At 46.7% G+C, this 18,517-nt stretch overlaps 1 protein-coding gene across 1 annotated transcript in view; it reads left to right on the forward strand.

Moving 5' to 3' along the window:
- Positions 1 to 16,956, forward strand: part of duox (dual oxidase) — a 79,518-nt gene extending 62,562 nt beyond the window's left edge. Inside the window, exons 27-34 of the mRNA XM_055662506.1 lie at positions 1,529 to 1,578; positions 2,197 to 2,324; positions 3,276 to 3,429; positions 7,270 to 7,502; positions 11,731 to 11,889; positions 14,374 to 14,529; positions 15,136 to 15,264; positions 16,268 to 16,956. Coding sequence (XP_055518481.1) covers positions 1,529 to 1,578; positions 2,197 to 2,324; positions 3,276 to 3,429; positions 7,270 to 7,502; positions 11,731 to 11,889; positions 14,374 to 14,529; positions 15,136 to 15,264; positions 16,268 to 16,390 — 1,132 coding nt within the window. The 3' untranslated portion in view covers positions 16,391 to 16,956. The remainder of the gene's footprint in view (positions 1 to 1,528; positions 1,579 to 2,196; positions 2,325 to 3,275; positions 3,430 to 7,269; positions 7,503 to 11,730; positions 11,890 to 14,373; positions 14,530 to 15,135; positions 15,265 to 16,267) is intronic.
- The last annotated feature ends 1,561 nt before the right edge of the window (positions 16,957 to 18,517 follow it).

Consider the following 18,517-nt stretch of genomic DNA (forward strand, 5'->3'; position numbering starts at 1 on the left):
AATCTTAGTTAATTTTTCAAGGATAAAAAAAAAAGTCTCGACCCGCATGAGTTGCAATTTACAATTGAATGTGTCATTGTTAAAGATCTCATCTCCCCAGGGAGAGCCAGGCTAGACTGCAATCTGAAGCTCTGATTGCACCAGGCAGTGCCAGCTCCGAGGAGCATGTCCTCGCTTGCTCCTGGTGAAACTACGTGAATCTGTACACCTCTGCAAACATCTAACTTTTATTTAAAACTATACTGGCGGAGTTTGTACGTTCTCCCCGTGACCTGTGTGGGTAGGATAGCGTTTATGTGCAGGGATCGCTGGTCGGTGTGGGCTCAGTGGCCTCAAGGGCCTGTTTCTGTGCTTTATCTCTAAACTACACTAAACTTAAGTTAGTTTAGTTTAGAAATACAGCATGGAAACAGGCCCTTCAGCCCAGTTTGCCAACAGTACTATCATGAAGAAAAGCATGGCATGTGACTATCTAAATGCCTCTTAGACATCACTATTGATCTAAGAAATAATTGCCTATAATTTGAACATGCAGCTTGTCAATGTCCCTTTGTGTAAGGAAGATTTTTTTCATAATGTGGAAACAAAGAACTGCAGAGGCTGGTTAATACACAGAAGGACACAAAGTGCTGGAGTAACTCAGCAGGTCAGGGCGCCTGTGTGGAGAACATGGGCAGAGGAAGGGTCCCATGTTCTCCAGAGATGATTGGATTGCAGAGTAGACTTGATGGGCCGAATGGCCTAATTCTTCTCCTATCGCTTATGAATTTATGAACTAATGAAGGTGCTGCCTGACCCGCTGAGTTGCTCCTCCACTTTGAGCCCTTCCTTTAACAATAATATATATATGGCTAACTTTGAAGAGGTCTTTCTGCTGAATTCGGTTTGGGGATATCAAAAGTTGTTGATGTATTTATTAATTAGATTACAAACAAGTGCATAAATAGTGGGTCACTGGATCGCATGAATGGGTGACTGAGAGTCAGGGGAGAGGGAGACACAGAGATAAGGAAGTGTAAGGTGTGAAAATGAGACATCAAAGGGGAAAATGTAGAATAGATCATTGTTAGCAAGGAGAAGTTGACACTGAAGCATACAGAGATAAAATTTAATCAGGGGACAGTCAGACTGGTCGGAGAACTAGGAAGGGGGAGGAATGGAGAGAGAGAGGGAAAGCAAAGGGTACTTGAAGTTAGAGAAGTTAATATTCACACTGCTGGGGTGTAAGCGGCCCAAGCGAAATATGAGGTGCTGTTCCTCCAATTTACGCTAGGCCTCACTCTCTGCAGAAAGACATTACACAAAAACAGAGTTTCCAGTGACTGGTTGGTTGCAATATGATTACACTGCTGTCAGAGAAAAATGGAAAGGCCACAGGGCAGTTGGTGTTCAAAGTAATGGGCGATTTATGAAACCAAAGCTGACCTTCTGATGCATAATCACCAGTTTAATAAAATCTGGCCTTTCCATTTCGCTCCTACAAATGTTGACTACAAAAATATTTACTTTTCTTCTTTTTCATTTGTAGATCAGAGCTTCCTCAGAAATATTATTGGTGGTTCTTCGAGACCATTCCAGGTACTTGTTAACTCTTCAAGGATCAACCGTCAGACACTGTCTTCAATTAGTGATCTTCCGAGAACTAATACGAGGGTGTGATGTTGGGTTATTTGAATTGCTCCATTGAATTGAGTTCACTCCAGCTTTCCACCAGCCCGGCGTGAGGGCCTGAACATCGGGCCACCCGGGGCGCCGACTGCGGGTGCTCGGAAGGCCCCGACCACGGATGAACACGGAGGGGAGGCTGGCTGGACTATGGTGCCATCCTCACCTTGGTGCCATTTATGTTATGTTGTGTCGTGGACTTTCTGTGTTTGTGCTTTTTTAAAATTCAATTTCAATTTTATTTTTAATATGTTTTATTATTTTATTTATTATATATTTTTTTTTAATGATTTTTTTTTTTTTTTTTTTTAATGATACTGCCTGTAAGGGAAATGCATTTCGTTGTCTCAAATTGAGACAATGACAATACATTTGAATACAATACAATACAATTTTGTGTCCATCTTCAGTTGAAACCAGCTTCTGCTGTTCCTTCCTACAAATGCTGGTCTCAATAGACAATAGACAATAGACAATAGACAATAGACAATAGACAATAGAATGATGTTATTTCTTCTGCTTGTCCCCTAGGATTGACTGGTATTCTGCTGCTTGTTGTCCTGGCCATTATCTATGTCTTCGCCTCTCGCCAATTTCGTCGTATGAGCTTCCGCGCATTCTGGGTGACACATCACCTCTACGTGATCCTGTACATTCTGGTAATATGATACTATCTACCGTAGAACTTTATTCATCCCAGGAAGGAAACTGATCGGCCAACAGTCATAGTCAAATCAAGTCAAGTTTATTTGACACATAAAAACACAAAATACATGAAACATGAAATTAAAGTAACGAGTGGAAAGGATTGGGGATGTGCGAAGATTGGGGAGGGGGGAGGCGGGACGGGAGGAGAGGAGGAGGGGGAGTCAGTCTCAGTCTACCCCACAACAGAAGGGGGAGAAGTATAGGAGCAGGGAGGTTCTACTGCAGTTGTACAGGGTCTTGGTGAGACCACACCTGGAGTATTGCGTACAGTTTTGGTCTCCAAATCTGAGGAAGGACATTATTGCCATAGAGGGAGTGCAGAGACGGTTCACCAGACTGATTCCTGGGATGTCAGGACTGTCTTATGATTCAAAAGACTGGATAGACTTGGTTTATACTCTCTAGAATTTAGAAGATTGAGAGGGGATCTTATAGAAACTTACAAAATTCTTAAGGGGTTGGACAGGCTAAATGCAGGAAGATTGTTCCCGATGTTGGGGAAGTCCAGGACAAGGGGTCACAGCTTAAGGATAAGGGGGAAATCCTTTAAAACCGAGATGAGAAGAACTTTTTTCACGCAGAGAGTGGTGAATCTCTGGAACTCTCTGCCACAGAGGGTAGTTGATGCCAGTTCATTGGCTATATTGAAGAGGAGTTAGATGTGGCCCTTGTGGCTAAGGGGATCAGGGGGTATGGAGAGAAGGCAGGTACGGGATACTGAGTTGGATGATCAGCCATGATCATATTGAATGGCGGTGCAGGCTCGAAAGGCCGAATGGCCTACTCCTGCACCTAATTTCTATGTTTCTATGTTTCTAAGTTGTACAGTTTGACAGCCACAGTTCTACAGTTTGTAGCCCATGCGATCATGGATCTAAACTAAACGAAGCTCTCGCCCGCAGATTCTAATCCACGGGAGTTCGAACCTGATCCAGCGACAGAGTTTCTACCTGTACTTCATCGCACCTGGTCTCATCTACCTGGGCGACAAACTCGTCAGCCTCAGCAGGAAGAAGAAGGACGTGACGGTTGTGAAGGCTGATTTGCTGCCCTCAGGTATGTTCCTGCTCGCCACAAGGTGATAGTCCCGATGTCTCCAGCTAGCCACTGCCACAATGTAGACACAAATGCTGGAGAAACTCAGCGGGTGCAGCAGCATCTATGGAGCGAAGGAAATAGGCAACGTTTCGGGCCGAAATCCCTCTTCAACTAAAACGTTGCCCAAAACGTTGCCTATTTCATTCGCTCCATAGATGCTGCTGCACCCGCTGAGTTTCTCCAGCATTTTTGTCTCCACATCCATTCTATCTTTGCCTGAAGAAAGTCTGAAGAAGGGTCCAAACCCTATCCATTTAAGACGGAGCTGCAGATGCTGGAAAATCGAAGGTACATAAAAATGTTGGAGAAACTCAGCGGGTGCAGCAGCATCTATGGAGCGAAGGAAATAGCCAAAACCCGAAACGTTGCCTATTTCCTTCCGGGTTTCGGCCCGAAACGTTGCCTATTTCCTTCATTCCATAGATGCTGCTGCACCCGCTGAGTTTCTCCAGCATTTTTGTCTACCTTCGATTTTCCAGCATCTGCAGTTCCTTCTTAAATGGATGATCGGAGTGGCGGCGCGGCTCTGGCTGCAGTGGCTTACCGGCGGTCCCGTTGTCTTTGTGTTTTTTATGTTGTTAATTTTGTTTTGGTTAGTCTAGTTTTTTGGTTTTAGTTTGTGTTTTTTGGGGGGGTGGGGGGGGTTGAAACGGGGTTTGCAGTCTCTCCCTGCGGGGGAATGCGGCCTTTTTGTCGTATTCCCCTTCTCTGCCTCCGTCTGCGCTGAGGCCTAAATGGAGCTGACGACCTCGAGGCTCTGGAGGCAGAGCCCTGAGCTCGCTCCCGTGAGGGTGGTCCGGCTCAGGGCTGGAAGAGGTTGGGACGCTCCCGTGAGGACGGCCAGCCCGAGGGTGGAACGAGGCTCCCGTCGGAGCGGCCGAGCTCGGGAAGGAGCGGCGCTGGCAGCCCGAGGGAGGTTCGGCGCCCAAGTCGGGGCGGCCCGGTCCGGGGGAGGTTCGGCGCCCAAGTCGGGGCGGCCCAGCCCGAGGCTGAAGATGGCGCAGCACTCACGTGAGTGTGGCTGGGACGGTGTTCTGGCGGCGGTGGCCTGAGTCTGGGGTTCGGCCGCGGGCCAGCAGCTGCGTCTGCAGGACTGGTGGGCGGCAGCTTCGACCACCCCGTGTTTGAGCCGCGGGACTGTTCTTAACATCGCCCGGGGGGGGAGGGGGTTATCGCCCCAACGCAGAGGGAGAAGAGGAGGGAAGAGACTGCGGATCTAAGACTTTTGCCTCCATCACAGTGAGGAGATGCTGGGTGGACTCACTGTGGTGGATGTTAATATGTGTTTATTGTTGTTTTATTGTATTGTATTATATGTATGACTGCTGCAATTTCGTTCAGACTTCGGTCTGAATGACAATAAAAGGCTATCTATCTATCTATTAAACACCAATTAACCTACAAACCTGGACGTCTTCAGACAAGTTGGGCAGTATCACTTAAGGCAGGGCTGGGGAACGTTTTCACGTTTGAACGCCACATTAAGTTAGCTGTAATCTAATCAGGCCACATCCAAGAAACCTTATTTAGATAGAGTTAGCTAGAATTAGTTAAATAGAGGGTGTGGGAGATTGCAACCTTCACGTGGTCCGCCCTGTTTCGACTAATGCAATCAACTCGACGTGTACAAACAGAAGATCAAATAGAACAAGTTGGCCAGCAACTTTAGACTGTGCACGCCTCACGAAAGAAGAAGAATTAGTTAGATAGATAGAGCTCTAGGGGCTAGTGGAGTCGAGGGATATGGGGAGAAGGCAGGCACGGGTTATTAATTGGGGACGATCAGCCATGATCACAATGAATGGCGGTGTTGGCTCGAAGGGCCGAATGGCCACCTCCTGCACCTATTTTCAATGTTTCTATATACTTCAACATGTATATTCTTTTGTAAAAATCTAACTACTATGTACTAACTTCAAGAAAATGAAAAGAATGTGTTAATTCTAAAGTTAACTAATCTTTAAATGACTTTGTTGTGACTGCTTTCTAGAGTCTAGAGTCGCGTTAGAACTAAATCAGGTGTTAAAATAGCCCTCATGACTTACTGTTGAAGAAGGAACTGTGCAGATGCTGGAAAATCGAAGGTGGACAAAAGTGCTGGAGAAACTCAGCGGATGCAGCAGCGTCTATGGAGCGAAGGAAATAGGCAACATTTCGGGCCGAAACCCTTCTACAAAATACAATGTAATTTGTTTAAGAAGGAACTGCAGATGCTGGAAAATCAAAGGTAGACAAAAGTGCTGGAGAAACTCAGCGGGTGCAGCAGCATCTATGGAGCGAAGGAAATAGGCAACGTTTCGGGACGAAACCCCCTTCGGGTTTCGACCCGAAACGTTACCTATTTCCTTCCTGAAGTGTTTCGGTCCCAGAAACGTTGCCTATTTCCTTCGCTCCATAGATGCTGCCGCACCCGCTGAGTTTCTCCAGCATTTTTGCCTACCTTCGATTTTAATTGTGGCTGTCAGTCGGGGAGGATTATTTCGTTGAATCTTCTTTTACTCTTTGGTATTTCAAACACGTTCATTTTAAGATTAAAATTAAAAATTAATAAACGACGAATAAAAAACATATGAATAAAAATAAAAGGATTTGTTTGACAAAATTTGGATTCATTCAAAAGGCCGCACTTAATGGCCTAGCAGGCCGCATGCCGACCAGCGATCCACGCACACTAACACTATCCTACACGCAGTAGGAACCATTTACACATACGCCAAGCCAATTAATTAATAGGGAGACTGACAAAAACCTCCGGCAACCGCACGGAAACCTTGGGTGGGGCACAAAGTCTCCAGAGGTTTCCGTTCAGGTTTCCTAAGTGGGATCTTATAGAAACTTACAACATTCTTAAGGGGGTGGACAGGCTAGATGCAGGAAGATTGTTCCCGATGTTAGGGAAGTCCAGAACTCTAGGGGCTAGTGGAGCCAAGGGGTATGGGGAGAAGGCAGGTGCAGGATACTGAGTTGGATGATCAACCATGATCATATTGAATGGCGGTGCAAGATCTAAGGGCCGAATGGCCTACTCCTGCACCTATTTTCTATGTTTCTATGTTTTTATAACTCTATCTGGCTTCATACTTTTGGATGTCAGATATGGTCAGACTGTAATGAGAAACTCAGCGGGTGCAGCAGCATCTATGGAGCGAAGGAAATAGGCAACGTTTCAGGGCCAAAACACAAAGGAAATAGGTAACGTTTCGGGTCGAAACCCAAAGGGTTTCGGGACGAAACGTTGCCTATTTCCTTCGCTCCATAGATGCTGCTGCACCCGCTGAGTTTCTCCAGCACTTTTGTCCACCTTCGATTTTCCAGCATCTGCAGTTCCTTCTTCAACAGTAAGTCATGAGGGCTATTTTAACGTTACACAAAAAAGCTGGAGAAACTCAGCGGGTGCAGCAGCATCTATGGAGCGAAGGAAATAGGCAACGTTTCGGGCCGAAACCCTTCTTCAATTTTAGGGCTATTTCAGGGCTATTTTAACACCTGATTTAGTTCTAACGCGACTCTAGACTCTAGAAAGCAGTCACAACAAAGTCATTTAAAGATCTGTTAACTTTAGAATTAACACATTTTTTTCATTTTCTTGAAGTTAGTACATAGTAGTTCGATTTTTACAAAAGAGTGTACATGTTGAAGTATATAGAAACGTTTAGGCAAGATGATACGGACAGCACCTGTGGTCGGGATCGAACCTGCGTCTCTTGGGTTGTGAGCTCTGTAAGGCAGTAACTCTGCCGCTGCGCCACCGTGCCTGCTACTAGTATTCACCTTTCCTTTCATTGCCCTTGGTTGCAGGTGTGACGTACCTGGAGTTTAAGCGCCCCCAGGACTTTGAGTACAAGTCGGGCCAGTGGGTCCGTATTGCCTGCCTGTCTCTGGGGACCGATGAGTACCACCCCTTCACCTTGACATCCGCGCCCAACGAGGACACCCTCAGCCTCCACATCCGCGCGGTGGGACCTTGGACGACCAAGTTACGGGAGACGTACTCGCCAGAGAACGTGGGCAAGCTGGGCGGCAATCCGAAGGTAGGAGCAGCAAGAACGCCAGGTCTGGGTGCACATGGACACAATGGACATGCCCATTGTAGTTAGAATTACGCTAGAATTCAGAAGATTGAGGGGGGATCTCATAGAAACTCACAAAATTCTTAAGGGGTTGGACAGGCTAGATGCAGGACGATTATTCCCGATGTTGGGGATAATCTGAGGAAAGACATTCTTGCCACAGAGGGAGTACAGAGAAGGTTCACCAGACTGATTCCTGGGATGGCAGGACTTTCATATGAAGAAAGACTGGATAGACTCGGCTTGTACTCGCTAGAATTTAGAAGATTGAGGGGGGATCTCATAGAAACTTACAAAATTCTTAAGGGGTCAGACAGGCTAGATGCAGGAAGATTGTTCCCGATGTTGGGGAAGTCCAGAACTAATGGTCACACAGTTTAAGGATAAGAGTTAAGTCTTTTAGGACCGAGATGAGAAAATCATTTTTCACACAGAGAGTGGTGAATCTGTGGAATTCTCTGCCACAGAAGGTAGTTGAGGCCACAGTTCATAGGCTAGATTTAAGAGGGAATTAGATGTGGCCCTTGTGGCTAAAGGGATCAGGGGGTATGGAGAGAAGGCAGGGATGGGATACTGAGTTGGATGATCAGCCATATTGAATGGCGGTGCAGGCTCGAAGGGCCGAATGGCCTACTCCTGCACCTGTTGTCTATTGAGCTAGCAGAGGAGGTAGTTGAGGCAGCTACCATTGCAATGTTTAAGAAAACATTTAGACAGGGACAGAGTCTGAGCTACAGGGAGAGGTTGAGTAGGCTGGGACTCTATTCCTTGGAGCGCAGGAGGATGAGGGGTGATCTTACAGGAGGTGTGTAAGAATGATGAGAGGAATAGATCGGGTAGATGCACAGAGTCTCTTGCCCAGAGTAGGTGAATCGAGGATCAGAGGACATAGGTTGAAGGGGAAAAGGTTTAATAGATATCTGAGGGGTAGGTTTTTCTCACAAAGGGTGGTGGGTGTATGGAACAAGCTGCCAGAGGAGGTAGTTGAGGCAGGGACTATCCCAACATTTAAGAAGTAGTTAGACAGGTGCATGGATAGGACAGGTTCAGAGGGATATGGGACAAGTGCAGGCATGTGGGACTAGTGTAGACGTGAGCAAGTTGGGCCGAAGGGCCTGGTCCCACGCTGTCTGACTCTCGGACTATACCTGGAGTGTTGTGTGCAGTATAAGCTACCTTATTGAAGGAAGCACATAAATTAATTGGACGAAGTTCAGAAGAAGTCTAGATTAAAATGTGTGACATTTCAGTTATCGCTGTTGTGACTAACGCTTTTCCCAATAATGCAAGAGATAAGATAAGGGAAATTGATGTTGATTTTGTGCAGAACAATCTCCCACAAACAACAGTAACTAAAACACAGAGTTATTACAGTACATGTGGAAACCTTTTGTTGCGGGCTATCGAGCCAGCAGAAAGACAACACATGAGTGCAATCGAGCCATTTACAGTGTACAGATACATGATAAGGAAATAACGTTTAGTGCAAGGTTAAGCCAGTAAAGTCTGATCAAGGATAGTCCCAGCGTCACCACTGAGGTAGATAGTAGCTCAGCACCGCTCTCTGGTTGTGGCAGGATGTGGACAAGCTTTTCCCTTTGAGAATAGGGAAGATTCAAACAAGAGGACATGACTTCAGAATTAAGGGACAGAAGTTTAGGGGTAATATGAGGGGGAACTTCTTTACGCAGAGAGTGGTGGCGGTGTGGAATGAGCTCCCAGTGGAAGTGGTGGAGGCAGGTTCATTAGTATCATTTAAAAATAAATTGGATAGGCATATGGATGAGAAGGGAATGGAGGGTTATGGTACGAGTGCAGGCAGGTGGGACTAAGGGGAAAAAAAATTGTTCGGCATGGACTTGTAGGGCCGAGATGGCCTGTTTCCGTGCTGTAATTGTTATATGGTTATAGGATGGTTCAGTTGCCTGATAACAGCTGGGAAGAAACTGTCCCTGGATCTGGAGGTGTGCGTTTTCACTAGTGTAGCTGGGACTTGTAGGCAGGTTGGGCCTAAGGGCCTGTTTTCACACTGTATCACTGTATAGGCACGCCAGGTTTAGAGGGATATGGGCCAAGTACAGGCATGTAAGGCTGGTGTGGATGTGGGCAAGTTGGGCCTGTTTCCACGCTGTATGGCTCGAGGACAATATCATAGAAACAGAAAGTAGGTGGAGGAGTAGGCCATTCGGCCCTTCGAGCCTGCACCGCCATTCAATATGATCCTGGCTGATCATCCAACTCAGTATCCTGTACCTGCCTTCTCTCCATACCCCCTGATCCCTTTAGCCACATCTAACTCCCTCTTAAATATAGCCAATGAACTGTGGCCTCAACTACCTTCTGTGGCAGAGAATTCCACAGATTCACCACTCTCTGTGTGAAAAATGTTTTTCTCATCTCGGTCCTAAAGGATTTCCCCCTTATCCTTAAACTGTGTGAACCCTTGTCCTGGACTTCCCCAACATCGGGAACAATCTAGATGCAGGAAGATTGTTCCCGATGTTGGGGAAGTCCAGGACAAGGGGTCACTGCTTAAGGATAAGGGGAAAATCCTTTAAAACCGAGATGAGAAGAACTTTTTTCACACAGAGAGTGGTGAATCTCTGGAACTCTCTGCCACAGAGGGTAGTTGAGGCCAGTTCATTGGCTATATTTAAGAGGGAGTTAGATGTGGCCCATGTGGCTAAGGGGATCAGGGGGTATGGAGAGAAGGCAGGTACGGGATACTGAGTTGGATGATCAGCCATGATCATATTGAATGGCGGTGCAGGCTCGAAGGGCCGAATGGCCTACTCCTGCACCTAATTTCTATGTTTCTATGTTTCTAATCTTCCTGCATCTAGCCTGTCCAACCCCTTAAGAACCCCCTATACCTGACAACCCCTAGACGCAGGGGCGGATTAACCATTAAGCAGACTAAGCACGTGCTTAGGGCACCAGGGCCAAAGGGGGCACCACAAAGTTGGGTAAAGGGTGAAAAGAAAAAAAAACAAACGAAGATTTGTAAAAAAAAAAAAAATTGATAAAACTAGTGCAAATTGAACATAATGTTCTGTTTCTTGATCATGATGCACCCTAGGGTTATCTACCTAAGGTGTACCACAAGGTCAACAACTAAAATGGACTGGGTCAGTGTGGAAAGGAGGGGGGGCACCAAGATCGGTCAGTGTTTAGGGCACCAGCGAGCCTTAATCCGCCCCTGCCTAGTCGAATAACCCCATTATTCTCCTCTTTTGCCATACGGCACTCCAGAAAACAAGCACAATTCCATGAGTACGTTACTGTAGATATTCTCCAGGCTTGCACCCATTTGGGAGATTATTCTTAAATCCTGATCTTCAAATGTAATGGAAGGACGGCTGCTACTGTGTCCGAGTGAAAGAATGGGGTTAATCACAATAGAAGCTCCCGTTAAACACTCTCCAGCCACAAGATGCCTCCAATCTTCTGCGGCCTGCAGTTGCTAATGATCTTGATGCTACACTCATCCCTTGATGTTACACAGATCCCGCTGCACCAAAAAATCCCAGAGTATCATAAAGGACATTTCCCACCCCGGACACTCCCTGTTTGAACTGTTGCCGTCAGGCAGACGGTACAGATCTACAAGGACAAGGACGAACAGACTAAAAAACAGTTTTTACCCCACTGCTATAAAAGCACTAAATGTAGCCGCCAAGGAACGCAGGGGCGATACATACTAAGGGACTGTGGTACACTGTGAAATCGACAGAAGGATGGAGGGTTGGGTGTTTATGCGTGCTATTTTCGTGATATTTATTTTAGTTATTTATCTTTTAATATTTTACCTTGTATGTATCGTTAGCTTTTAGAAATGTTTGAATGGTGCACTGACTGGCTGACATTTTTAAATTTCGTTGTACATGGCTCATGTTACAATGACAATAAAGAAACTATTCTATTCTATTCTATATTCTATCCTTCTAAGCTCCAGCGAGTACAAGCCCAGTCGAATGCTCACCATATGTGAACCTAATCATCCTCTGGTTCATCCTCCTGCAGGGGGATCAATTCCTACCGAGATGCTATTGGGAATTAAAGTGGAATGAACCTGTGAACTTCGCTCCATAGGTGCTGCTGCACCCGCTGAGTTTCTCCAGCTTTTTTGTGTACCTTCCATTTTCCAGCACCTGTAGTTCCTTCTTAAACACCTTGCCTTCTCCTGCAGATCTACCTGGATGGGCCCTTCGGGGAAGGGCACCAGGAGTGGAACCAATATGAAGTTTCCGTGCTGGTCGGGGGGGGGATCGGTGTTACACCGTTTTCATCAATCCTCAAAGATCTGGTCTTCAAGTCTTCGATCTTCAACAAGATCGTCTGCAAGAAGGTAACTGGGAGAAACGTGTCAATGTTTAGAGATGTTACCCCGCGGGTTCCTATTAAATCTTTCTCCCCTCACCCTCGTTTATGGAAGAACCGTTTAGATAACAGAGGGGAAGAAGCTGTTCCTAAATCTGGTGGTGGGCTATTATAGATGTTCCATGTTGCTCAATAGGCAAAGGGTGGTGACAACCTTCCCTGATGGATTTTGTCCACTGATCAGTTAAACCCAAGGACATTGCTATTGATAAAACTTGGATTTGTTCAATTGGAATTAATTGGGAATTGGGATTGGAAACCTCTAGGTGATTAGCCCACACTGGTAGACTACATAGCACCATAGAAACATAGAAAATAGGTGCAGGAGTAGGCCATTCGGCCCTTCGAGCCTGCACCGCCATTCAATATGATCATGGCTGATCATCCAACTCCGTATCCCATCCCTGCCTTCTCTCCATACCCCCTGATCCCTTTAGCCACAAGGGCCACATCTAACTCCCTCTTAAATATACCCAATGAACTGTGTGTCCTCAACTACCTTCTGTAGCAGAGAATTCCACAGATTCACCACTCTCTGTGTGAAAAATGATTTTCTCATCTCGGTCCTAAAAGATTTCCCTCTTATCCTTAAACTGTGTGACCCCTAGTTCTGGACTTCCCCAACATCGGGAATAATCTTCCTGCATCTAGCCTGTCCAACCTCTTAAGAATTTTGTAAGTTTCTATAAGATCCCCCCTCAATCTTCTGAATTCTAGCGAGTACAAGCTGAGTCTATCCAGTCTTTCTTCATATGAAAGTCCTGCCATCCCAGGAATCAGTCTGGTGAACCTTCTCTGTACTCCCTCTATGGCAAGAATGTCTTTCCTCAGATTGGGAGACCAAAACTGTACGCAATACTCCAGGTGTGGTCTCACCAAGACCCTATACAACTGCAGTAGAACCTCCCTGCTCTTATACTCAAATCCTTTTGCTATGAGTCATGGAGTCATCCAGCACAAAAACAAGCCTCAAACTTCTCCTCTTCAACCTGCAGTGCTCCACAAAAAAAACCATACATTTTGTCCAACTTCCCATAGCTAACACTCTCTAAACCAGCGAGCAGTTTGTTAAAGGCTCAATGTCCTGATCCGAAACGCCACCTGTTCCTATCCTCCAGAGATGCTGCCTGACCCGCTGAGTTACTCCAGCACTTTGTGTAAGCCTCTTTGACACCCACTCCAATGCCCCCACATCCTTACTGTAATTGGGGTGACCAGAACTGCACACAACACTCCAAATGTTGCCTACCTAAAGTTATGCAATGTGGCTTCCTGTCCATTTCACTCAAAGCTCCAACTAATGAAGGCAAGCATATCATGCACCTGTTCTACTGCTCCATCTACTTACATTGGTACCTTCAGAGACCAATAAACTTACTCCCCAGAATCACTCTGTATATTCAGTAGTGTTATAGAGTCATCAGGTCACAAGTGATAGGAGCAGAATTAGGCCATTCGGCCCATCAAGTCTACTCTGCCATTCAATCGCGGCTGATCTATCTCTCCCTCCTAACCCCTATTCTCGTAAGGTCATAAGGAATAGGAGTAGAATTAGGCCATTCGGCCCGTCAAGGTGGCGTGGGCGGACACGGTGGCGCAGCGGTAGAGTTGCTGCCTTACAGCGAATGCAGCGCCGGAGACCCGGGTTCAATCCCGACTACGGGTGCTGTCTGTACGGAGTTTGCACGTTCTCCCCATGGGTTTTCTCCGAGACCTTCGGTTTCCTCCCGCACTCCAAAGACGTACAGGTTTGTAGGTTAATTGGCTTGGTGTAAATGTAAAAATTGTCCCTAGTGGGCGTAGGAGAGTGTTAATGTGCGGGGGGTCGCTGGTCGGCACGGACGCGGTGGGCCGAAGGGCCTGTTTCCGCGCTGTATCTCTAAACAAAACTAAACTAAGTCTACTCCGCCTTTCAATTCTCCGTCCTGCCATCTGGGAAGAGGTACAGGAGCATTAGCTGCAAAACCAGCAGGATGCTCCTCAGCTTCTTCCCACAGGCTATAAGACTGCTAAACGGACTTTGCCCCCTGCCAAAGTATCGCGTACCAACCACCAACCTGGACACACTGCAGCAGAGCCACTGTCGTGCCGCTGCCGATCGGAACGCCTGTTGAATGTTTAGTAGAGTGTTAAATTTGTTCATGATACATGTATTTTTATTTCTATTTATTTTTAATGCACACTGAATGGACACTGGTTGAGCAACGTTTTTTTGTTTCCTCTGGGGATGTGAATACTCAGGAAATGACAATAAAGATATACAATACAATCATGGCTGATCTATCTCTCCCTCCTAACCCCGTTCTCCTGCCTTCCCCCCTTAACCCCTGATGCCCGTACTAATCATAGTTGTACAGTGTGGAAACAGGCTCTTTGGCGAGAGCATTTCCTGTTGTATTCCCTTTTGCTAGGGTTGTCCGGGTAATAAAGCATGTGAATCTCACCCCACCAGGTGTACTTCATATGGGTGACGCGGACACAGCGACAGTTTGAGTGGATGGCGGACATCATCCGCGAAGTGGAGGAGAACGACAGGAATGACCTTGTGTCCGTCCACATCTACATCACCCAGCTGGCCGAAAAGTTTGACCTCAGGACCACCATGCTCGTGAGTTCCTCCGCTTGCTTTCCCAGTGCCCAGGGAAGCTGAGACAATACACCGGAGAAACTCAGCGGGTGCAGCAGCATCTATGGAGCGAAGGAAATAGGCAACGTTTCGTCCCGAAACCCTTCGGGTTTCGACCCGAAACGTTGCCTATTTCCTTTGGGTTTCGTCCCGAAACGTTGCCTATTTCCTTCGCTCCATAGATGCTGCTGCACCCGCTGAGTTTCTCCAGCATTTTTGTCTAACCTTCGATTTTCCAGCATCTGCAGTTCCTTCTTAAAACATTTTATCTTTACATGCCTGGTTGCCCCCAGCAGGCTATGATCTATTCTACATTTTCCTTGAGCTTCTTCCCCTTTGATGTCTCATTTTCACACCTTACCCTTCCATATCTCTGTGTCCCCCATCTCCCTTGACTCTCAGTCTGAAGAAGGGTCTCGACCTGAAACGTTACCCGTTCGTCCTCTCCAGAGATGATGCCTGAGTTACTCCAGCCTTTAGTGTCCATCTTCCAGGTCTCTGTGTAGCAGGGCCATGTGTTTCAGCTTCTGGTGTTACATAGGATGCTATTGCGGGTATTAATATTAAAATGTGTCTCTTTCTCCTCAGTACATCTGTGAGCGTCACTTTCAGAAAGTGTCCAACCGAAGCCTCTTCACTGGTCTCCGATCCATTACCCACTTCGGGAGGCCCCAGTTTGTTCCGTTCTTCAACTCGCTGCAGGAGGTTCACCCCGAGGTGAGTCCTGAATCTTCATCTCAACTTTCACTCTATCTAGGGCACAGGGTCGTAGAGTGGTACGGCATGGAAACAGGCCCTTCGGCCCAACTTGCCCGCACCGAACAGCATGCCCCGTCTACACTGGTCCCACATGCCTGTGTTTGCCCCATATCCCTCTAAACGTGTCCTATCCATGTAGAGTCATAGAGTCTCTCTTCCCCCTCCTCTCTCCCTCTCTCTCCCTCTCCCCCCCCCTCTCTCTCTCTCTCTCTCTGTCTCTGTCTCCAATCTCCCTCTCTCCCTCTCTCTCTCCCTCCCCCCTCTCTCTGCCTCTGTGTCTCTCTCTTCCCTCTCTCCCCCCCCCCCCCCCCCTCTCTCTCTCTCTCTCCCCTCCTCTCTCTCTCCCCCCCCCCCCCTCTCTCTCTCTCTCTCTCTCTCTCTCCCTCTCTCTCTCTCCCCCTCTCCCTCTCCCCCTCTCTCTCTCTGCCCCTTCCTCACCCGCTGAGGTTCTCCAGCATTTTTGTCTACCTTCGATTTTCCAGGGGGGGAGGGGGGAGGAAACCGGAGCACCCGGAGGAAACCCACGCGGTCCCTGGGGGAACATGGAAACACCACACGGACAGCAGCAGGGGTCAGGAATAGAACCATAGACAATAGGTGCAGGAGTAGGCCATTCGGCCCTTCGAGCCTGCACCATTCGCCATTCAATACGATCATGGCTGATCATCCAACTCAGTATCCCATACCTGCCTTCTCTCCATACCCCCTGATCCCTTTAGCCACATCTAACTCCCTCTTAAATATAGCCAATGAACCGTGGCCTCAACTACCTTCTGTGGCAGAGAATTCCACAGATTCACCACTCTCTGTGTGTGAAAAATGAATGAACCCGGGACTCTGGCAACAGCTGTACCAGCAGTGCCAGCGTGCTGAACATGAAAGCCCCAGCATGGTACTGTTGGGCCGAAGGGCCCGTTACTGCTCTGTACCATTCTCTATGACTCCACCCCTTTCTTCGCAGGTGGGAAAAATCGGAGTTTTCAGCTGCGGGCCCCCAGGATTGACCAAAAACGTGGAGAAAGCCTGCCAACAAATCAACAAACAAGACCTAGCTCACTTTGTGCACCATTACGAGAATTTCTGAGCCACAAGTCCGTGCCCGGAGTCAACAATATGAAGAGAGACATCAACATCGCTTGTTAAAATCGATTGACTTTTTTTTCCCCATTTTGCAGCTATTTTCTGCAACAGATTTTGTTTTTCTCACCTTCTCAGTCATTGGTTCAACCTAATGTTGTGGGTGCATTTTAAATTATGGTATTTTGGTTTAAATTAGTTTAGAGACACTAGAACCAGGCCCTTCGGCCCAACGGGTCCGTGCCGACCAGCGACTCCCGCACAGACTAGGGACAATTTTTACATTTACACCGAGCCAATTTACCGACAAACCTGTACGTCTTTGGAGTGATGGAGGAAACCGAAGATCTCGGAGAAAAGCCCACGCAGGTCACGGGGAGAACGTGCAAACTCCGTACAGACAGCACCCGTAGTCGGGATCGAACCCGGGTCTCTGGCGCTGTGGGACAGCGGTTGAATGGAGATGGTTTCATGACATGTCAATGGACACCATTGGTAAATTATGTAAATCTGTGCGCATTTATAAATGAAATGTAAAAGAAAAGAAATAAAATATTGTGATGTAGATCGGTATCTTTGTGTCGAATGGCCATTTCTTTCATAAAGTCTTTCCTCAATGTCTCAAGACATTTGCCTTCCATCACAGTGAGGAGGTGCCTGTAGAACCTCCTCGGATAGACTCGGCTTGTACTCGCTAGAATTTGGAAGATTGAGGGGGGATCTTATAGAAACGTACAAAATTCTTAAGGGATTGGACAGGCTAGATGCAGGAAGATTATTCCCGATGTTGGGGAAGTCCAGAACTAGGGGTCACAGTTTAAGGATAAGGGGGAAGTCTTTTAGATATAGATAGATAGATATGCCATTTATTGTCACTATACATGTACAATGAAATTAAAAGCTGCTCGTACTCAGTGCATACATATAATTTAGTACAAAAAACAAGAAACAGAAAACAAAAACAAAAGGGAGAAGGGGGGGGGATAGGTGCACAATTCTGCGGCACTATATACATATATATAAAGGCAAAATGGTGAAGGAGATGTTTAAAGATTATATTAAATATTAAAAATGTTTTTTTTTTAAATGTTAAAAATTACAGTTACAATACACATTACAGTTCCAAATTTCATTACGTGGATATAATAGATGGAAGTCCGGGTGTTGGGCTGTGAAGTCAGTGCATGTGTGAATTAAGAGTAGTTATGACTTTCGGAAAACAACTATTCCTGAGTCTATTTGTCCTAGATTTGATGCACCTATAGCGCCTTCCAGAGGGCAGCAGGTCAAACAGTCCAAACGCAGGATGGGAGCTGTCCTTGATGATCTTCTTTGCCCTGCTAAGGCAGCGGGAGGTGTAAATATCCATCAGGGAGGGGAGAGGGCAACCAATGATCTTCTGTGCTGTCCTAGTTACCCTCTGAAGCCTCTCCCTGTCTGCCATGGTGCAGCTGCCGTACCATGCTGTAATGCAATATGTCAGCAGGCTCTCGATGGACGAGCGGTAGAAGGTCAGCAGCAGAGACCGAGATGAGAAAATCATTTTTTACACAGAGAGTGGTGAATCTGTGGAATTCTCTGCCATAGAGGATAGTTGAGGCCAGTTCATTGGCTATATTTAAGAGGGAGTTAGATGTGGCCCTTGTGGCTAAAGGGATCAGGGGGTATGGAGAGAAAGCAGGGATGGGATACTGAGTTGGATGATCAGCCATGATCATATTGAATGGTGGTGCAGACTCGAAGGGCCGAATGGCCTACTCCTGCGCCTATTGTCTATGTTTCTATGAACTCACTGTGGTGGATGTTTATTGTGTGTTTTTGTTATTTTATTATATGTATGACTGCAAGGCACGACATTTCGTTCAGATGAAAAGGTCTGAATGACAATAAAGGATACTTCGACTTTGTTTTGGCAAAAGGAATTAAAATTCGAGGTTGAGGTTAACTTAAGTTTAGAGATACAGTGTGGACACAGGCCCTTCGGCCCACCAAGTCCGTACTGACCACTGATCACCCGCTTGCACTAGTTCTTGGTTAACACACTCCCTACGCGCTACGGGCAATTTGCAGAGGCTAATTAACCCACAAACATGCACGTCTTTGGGATGAGGGAGGAAACCGGAGCACCCGGACT

Source organism: Leucoraja erinacea, chromosome 36 (assembly GCF_028641065.1).
Source record: "Leucoraja erinacea ecotype New England chromosome 36, Leri_hhj_1, whole genome shotgun sequence".
NCBI lineage: Eukaryota > Metazoa > Chordata > Chondrichthyes > Rajiformes > Rajidae > Leucoraja > Leucoraja erinaceus.